Source organism: Crassostrea angulata, chromosome 7 (genome assembly GCF_025612915.1).
Source record: "Crassostrea angulata isolate pt1a10 chromosome 7, ASM2561291v2, whole genome shotgun sequence".
Classification (NCBI taxonomy): Eukaryota; Metazoa; Mollusca; class Bivalvia; order Ostreida; family Ostreidae; genus Magallana; species Magallana angulata.
Genome location: NC_069117.1, coordinates 33,883,124 through 33,890,038, shown reverse-complemented (window position 1 = coordinate 33,890,038; position 6,915 = coordinate 33,883,124). Strand labels below are relative to the sequence as shown.

Below are 6,915 nucleotides of genomic sequence, written 5' to 3'. Positions count from 1 at the left end.
TTCACACAATGCATATTCTACAAACAAGACCAGAAAAAAAATGAGAGAAATGCGATGACATTTTAACATTTGCAAAAATGGAAAATTCTAATTATTTTTTTAAATCATCGCATTTTCATTTGCTCTACGATGAAGAGTATGAAAATATACGCCAATAACCATCATGCTGATGCAACATGTCTTCATTATGTCAACGCCTAGGGTTTTGGTTTCAACAAAGGATCAGTTAATGCTAGGCAGAATTGTTCACGCACTTCCTAATTAATGCATGAAATTTTCATGCCACTAATTCGTCTTTTATCTTGTGGATCAACTGTCATATTTACACAATAAACGCCTGTTAAAATTTTTGCAAAGTCCAAAAAGTGTCTGCAAACATCATTTCACTATTACTGCAATTTGTCACATTACCTAAGCATTTTTTGTGATGTGCAATGTAGATAAAATTTTATCATCGAATGAACACCAGTTTAAAAGCATTATATAATCATATCATTAACATGTGCCAAGGGTCAACTTAACCAAAACTGTCTGGGTTTAGCAGAAACCCAGTTTACCAAGCCCCGCTGATTGTTGTCAAGTTGTCAGGTGCGTCAAAACGTTATCTTGCGTGATGTCATTGCTGGCTATATTTAAATCCGGAGAACTCCTTTAATAGCTCTAACATTGCATGTTAAACGTTCGGACGTGCTCATCCAAACCTGCGCCAGGTAAGACAACATTTTAAGCTAATTGCTGCAAAGAGTTTCAAAAGTCTTTATAAATTGCTAAATTCACATTGAATTATCAGTAAAAAAAATTGACCTGATTAGTAAGTCCAGTTTTAAAATACGCATTAAAATGGTTTGTTTCGGATATGTCTGAGAGCGATGTGATTTGTAATAAAAAATTATTAATGTCTTCTTTTGATAAATATTTTGTTAATTACATTTAAATTACACACTTAATAACTATAACTGTCAACGTATTTTCTACTAGATCCTTTGCTGTTGGAGACAATGAACCTTTACGGCGTTCTGATCACATATTTGTTGGGGGGCCTGTGGAGTTTGACCGAGGTCACCTCCTACAGTGTGTTCCGGAACTTATTCCAGCCAAAGACCAATACCGGTAAGTTCCGATTGTAAGCTAGACTTTAGAAAGATTACGGTGCTCTGTATAATGTCTGTATTTATGTCGTTACTGTCTTTTGCATTTTATATGAGTTACAGCAACTGCAAATTAAAGCAAAAAAAAAAGAAAGATAAAACAAATGTTTCCAAATTGTACTTATATAATTTCCTCAAGCGAAATCTAGCGATCAGTTGTTAAACCTGTTTCCTTTATCGATACAAGAGTCTTTGCGCAGAAATCCTTTGTAGAGTTTGATTCTTGGTGATTACGTAACTTGCAGGTTGTGTATACGAGGGACGTGCGGTTCCGGACGGAGAATCCGTGGCCCTGCCAGGGTCTTGCCAAACACTGAAATGTTACGGAAACAAGTTTCAGAAATCAAACGAAGGTCAGTCTTCCTGCATAAGACAGTTGTCACATTCACACAACACGTTTCTGCTGGGGGGGGGGGGGGGGGGGGTGACTGGTAACATATCCAATGAAAAAATAAATGAACTGCAGGTAACATTTTAAGTTTAAACAAATGATTCCATTTCGTGCAGTTTATTTTTTATTTTTGGTTTTCTCTTGTAGACTGTGCCACCATAATGTCCTCTACGTTTCGGTGTCTTCCTGGGGAGTCCAATGTTGACCAGTCCACGTGTATCAAGTCCACTTGTTTTGTTGACCATCAGGGCTACAGTATGAAGCACACTAGGGGTGAGATAAGTTGGTTTTACAATAAGAAATTAGTTAATAGTGTATACACCCCCCCCCCAAAAAAAAGAGAGAAAAACAAACAGACTAATAAAAAAACCTCGTTAGATTGTAAAAGCAAACTCTTGATTTATCCTTGGCATATACTTTCTGTTTTCGGAAATCTTTGTGGTTACTGTATAGTATCTAAGTATGTCGCAATAGAAATGTTAAGCATAAATAATTTGAATACAGATTATATAACGTAAACTTTACCGGAAAACAAAACCCACCATCACCTGTGATCGTGCCATATATATGCAGCGTGTAGAGTAAAAATCAGGCCTAGTGTTTTAATTATTTTATCATTTACAGATAATTACTTTTCTACATCTGGACGAAGCATTTAAATCTGTAATAGTTAATTCCAGAAAATCTGCAAGATAATGTTAATTTTTAACCAAGGAAATGATAATGAGGAAAACGGTGTAGATTTTATTCAGAATTCAATTTATGTAGAAGTACTATTAAGTGATTTTGTAGTTCCAACAAGATTTATTAACCTTATCACCTTTTCCTGACAAAAAGTTTTGCAGTATTAGTATCACGATTGTCATTAGTACATGCAGTTTGTATTAAAACAGTGCTTGTACCTATGACGTTCATGTTTATTTACACTAGATAACAACATTATAATCAATATTTTACCTTGAAAATCATATTAAGGAAATGTTTTGGAAGAAAAGTTGAAATATCTAAAATAAAATTGCTGCAAGGAAATTGAATTGATGAAATGGTTAATTTTTGAAAGACGCAGTAATTTGTTACTGAAACATGAACGAAATTAACACCCCGATCACGTGTGAATCAAACATCTTGTTTAATTTATGTAATTAGAAAAAGTTTAATGAGGACTTTACTAAAACACAATAATAACGAAAGTTGACTTTCGTATTCATTTAGACATTAAAACCTAACAGGAGAATTTCAAAGTCATGACCTTAGCTGTCTTCAATTCCAATCCTGTAAATCAATCAATATGTATGTAAATGACGAAATTATAAATACGGCATACATGTATATATATAGATTGTGGTGACATAAAATGAAGATTAAAATATGTATATATATTGGTAACATTTACCAATCAATATCTTTAAAAAAGAGCTGATTGACTTCATACAAACCAGAAATTACCTTGACTTTTACGGTAAAATTTTGTGGGGTACGAAAAACTGGCTTTACAGTGCAGTGCGTTATCAATATAAAGTGAAGTACCACATTACATAATGTTTACCCAATTTCCCAGACTATAAAAAGAAATCGGCCCCTTCTCCCTTTGGACAGACTAATGTTGATCACCCTGACATTTTGACAAATTCTTTAAAACTAACTGACCACCAGTTAGAAAAATTCAAAACAGCGCATTTAAATTGTGAATATTACCAGTATACCGTATTTTCGATTATTTTCGCTATGATCTTATTTTCGAAATTACACATACTTTGTAACACGCTTAAAAATCCATCACCATGGAAACTAGTACATGTATACGGTATTAGGAATTTGAGCTGAAATGAGTACAGGGGTAGTTAGGTGTAATGGGGAATTTTCTTAATTGAACTTTCTTACATGCTTACAGGGTGCAAAATTAACGGGAAGTGTGTGTTTCCGTCCGACTTCAAGGATTCCTTCGGACTGCGGTTCCTGTGTCACAGAATGACGTGTACGGGTAAAGGCTTCGTCCGATCCCAGCGGAGTAAGTCTTCTATAATGTGTTTGTAATTTACCATAGCATATAATGTGTATTGTAGAACTTACAGGTAGGCGAATAAACAAATCATTCTTCAAAAAGTAAATACACAAAACGATATATTTGAGTGAAAACTCTACAAGACATTTTCAGTTAGAATTTCTTTGTTTTGATGAAAGACCTTTTAAAATTTTTCGTTAACATCCATTGATTTTGTGGGTGGAACAATTAAAAAGTTTATCGCTATATAGATATAATATTTATGTTCCAATCTACACAACGAGAAGTCTCTCAGTAAACAACATGTAATTGTAAATTCAAGGCTTCTGGTCTAGACAAGCAATTAATTAAAAGACATCAAGAATGAAAGAAATTTAATTAATTAATTAAGCTTTAATTATGTCACTTGACATGTTCTTCACTTCAAAAAACCAAGAAACATGGAATTCATTACCCAAAAGTGTCATCATGAAATATTAATGACCATCATTGCAAAACATTAATAATTTATGACAAATCAAGAGAGCGAGAGTTCATATTGTCATCAAATCACTCGTCTTCTCTATCCAATGCAAATGCAAACAGTTCCTTAAAACAATATATACTCATTAAACCAATTGATTTGTCAGTTTGACAAACTTGTATTGTTTATGATACAACCGTCTTATTTTTTTCTCCAACGACCCAACGATATTCTCTCATAAAGATCTTTTTGATATATTTAGAACTGATGTACTTTTCACGAGCAACGATCAGTTATGTATTTTAAGACAACAATGAGACTTTGTTCAAAAAAGGGCATCATATAAGATTTTTTGTTTGACCAAAATTCTCTTTGGGATTGTTTTGTCAGTATGCATAATTTACCTGGCTAAATTTGGACCTTGTTTCTTGTAGAATCCCTGTGTTCCAAAGACGATCTATGTCGTACAACGCAATGGATTGACGCATTCAAATGTAGGGACTGAAAACACAGAAATATATGAACTGAAGCATAGAGATGTAGAGACTGAGGCATAAAGAGAGAGAGAGAGAGAGAGAGAGAGAGAGAGAGAGAGAGAGAGAGAGAGAGAGAGAGAGAGAGAGAGGGGGTTAGTTAGTTTTATTAATTCCTCTGTTTGTTATTTTTCATTTTTATTTTACACAAGTTTTTTAGTTGTTATGTTTATTTTAGAATAACTTGTAAATAAAGGGAAAAAATAGAAAAAATAGTTTACTGGTTTTGTAAAATGCCAGAAATTCTTGGCCTCGAAGGTTTGGAAATACATGTACACACTGGGCTGCGTTCAAGATCGTAGCTACTACGTGGGGCTACGTAGCTGCTACGCTGTTGAACGGTGAGCTAACCTAGCCACTACGTAGACATTCGTAGCTTAATTATTTTATATGGCTACCATAGTTACTACTTTGTAACAAAGATGAAATCTATTTATTAGGGATATTTCGGTCATCCTATAAGTTATAATGAATTTTAACAGGTATATTTCCGCTTTAAATTAACAAAGAATGTTGAAGTAATTAGTCTTTAATAGAATATTTCTAACTTCAAATCAGATACCTAGCGGCTAACCTAGCGGTCCGTTCAATAGACCTAGATATTTACAGCCTAGCAGCTAAGCTAACTGCTACGAACTTGAACGCAGCCCAGGTTTTGCTTTCCTTTGGACTGAAATGCCACATAACACGTGACTGCCGGATATATCTCTATGTCCGTCGGGTGAGAACTTATATTCGGCAATATGGCCGACGTTCATAATATTTTATACAGAAACCGCATTTTGTAAGTTCAGTAGTTGCCCTCTGAATCGATGTCACTTTGTGTCTATAGCATAATAAAATAAACATAACCAAAAACACAGCACGTTTCCCATCAATAATGAGTAAAAAGCAAAAAGATCATCGATGGTTTAAACATTAAAGGGTTTATAGGGTTTCATTAGAAGATATAGTCGTTAATGACCAAGACACCAAATCAAACAATTGGTTTGTTGATATCTTAATTCATAAGCAATGATTGTTACAAAACTTTTCAGTATCATTAAGAATAATTCCAAAAGTATGAACACCAGACACCTTAAAGCCATCGATGAGTTCATCCTATGCTTCCAAATGTAACAGTTCCTCCGTTTACTATGACGTTTTCTGCATTTATTGTGCAGCTACAAGCTAAAGCAAAGTTATAAACGCACATCTTTGAAAATTGTACGTCCACCTTTTTGTTACCAAGTTTCAGAAATCTTACATGTACCAGCAGACCTTTTCTTGACGTCTGCTGACCGTCCGTCCTTTAATGACTTTGTAGCCCTCTTGCACTCTTTTCCTTTGCGTTTTCATATAACTACCATGTTGTAAATCATGAATTTACCGGGTAGTACCAAATACAATCAAAGTACTGAAGTACTGACGGGAGTTGATTTTATCGATTATCATTTATCTTAAATAAACTTATCTTGCATGGCAATTAGTTTCTAGTCTGTATTTGAATTACCCACTTTTTTATTATATGAATTTTAGAATTTTCCTACAAGAATTTCGAGAAACCCCATATGAATCATGTTGTGTAATATTTAAAGATAGATTTCAAACTATGTATAAGTAATCGAAGCAATTCAAAAAATTTTATGGATCCAAGCACTATTGATATCGAAATATAGTCTCGTTCAACCAGACACTCGGCTTCTCCGTTAATCTCCGACAAGCAAGAGAGCCTTTCTGCTTGTCGGAGATTTACGGAGACAGTCGAGCGTTTGGTTGAACGAGGATATATTAAACTCTGGCGTAGGAATACAGACTACAAAAATATCTTAGTTGTTCGTATTACATAAAATCTTACTATTTTTAAAGTGTTTATTGATAAGTTTCCTTGAAAAACAATGCTTCAGCATACATTACTTCGAATTTTTCTATTATTTTCAAGAACTAAGTCTTGTCAGCGGTGATGATTTGTGCTTAGGTCAAAACACTGTTTCACTTTCGGTTTGCCAGAGTAACTGCATAGGAGAGTTGATTAAAATCAACTCCCAAAAATGACATGACAACTGCTTGTCAAAATTAGGCGTGTTCTTTATTTGTTTGCAAGTCCCAAATATCTAATTTGTTTTATCCCGTTCTCTAATACCCTGATTCGTTCTAAGATCTCAACGTTCAAATCTCTAACGACTTCTCTGAAATTATCATATTCTCTCGGAGACGTGATATCCTTTTTGCTAAAAGCACCTTGGCCACATTTCCTATGGCCTGTTCTGTGTATTAACAGAAAGTCTCTGCGGTTATGCAGACTATTAGGTCATGCGTCTCCAACAAACACTTTGAAAAAGAATGCAATTCAATTTAAACGCTATCCTTTTGCCATAGTAAGTGTAAGACTATTCTTT

At 34.2% G+C, this 6,915-nt stretch overlaps 1 protein-coding gene across 1 annotated transcript; it reads left to right on the top strand.

The window, feature by feature from the left end:
• The first annotated feature begins 552 nt into the window (after nt 1–552).
• LOC128156658 (uncharacterized) lies at nt 553–4,761 on the top strand. The gene is made up of 6 exons (XM_052818880.1): nt 553–710; nt 979–1,110; nt 1,394–1,501; nt 1,687–1,812; nt 3,431–3,547; nt 4,439–4,761. Exons 1-6 carry the CDS (start codon nt 671–673, stop codon nt 4,507–4,509), a joined length of 594 nt encoding a protein of 197 aa, XP_052674840.1. The 5' UTR covers nt 553–670; the 3' UTR covers nt 4,510–4,761.
• Nucleotides 4,762–6,915: the final 2,154 nt, after the last annotated feature.

Excerpts from the sequence above, each read along its gene's own strand:
- LOC128156658 (XM_052818880.1), top strand. The coding sequence starts at position 671 with ATGTTAAACGTTCGGACGTGCTCATCCAAACCTGCGCCAG. Across the intron at positions 1,111-1,393 it reads CCAGCCAAAGACCAATACCG|GTTGTGTATACGAGGGACGT; the intron begins GTAAGTTCCGAT and ends CGTAACTTGCAG. Across the intron at positions 1,813-3,430 it reads CAGTATGAAGCACACTAGGG|GGTGCAAAATTAACGGGAAG; the intron begins GTGAGATAAGTT and ends ACATGCTTACAG.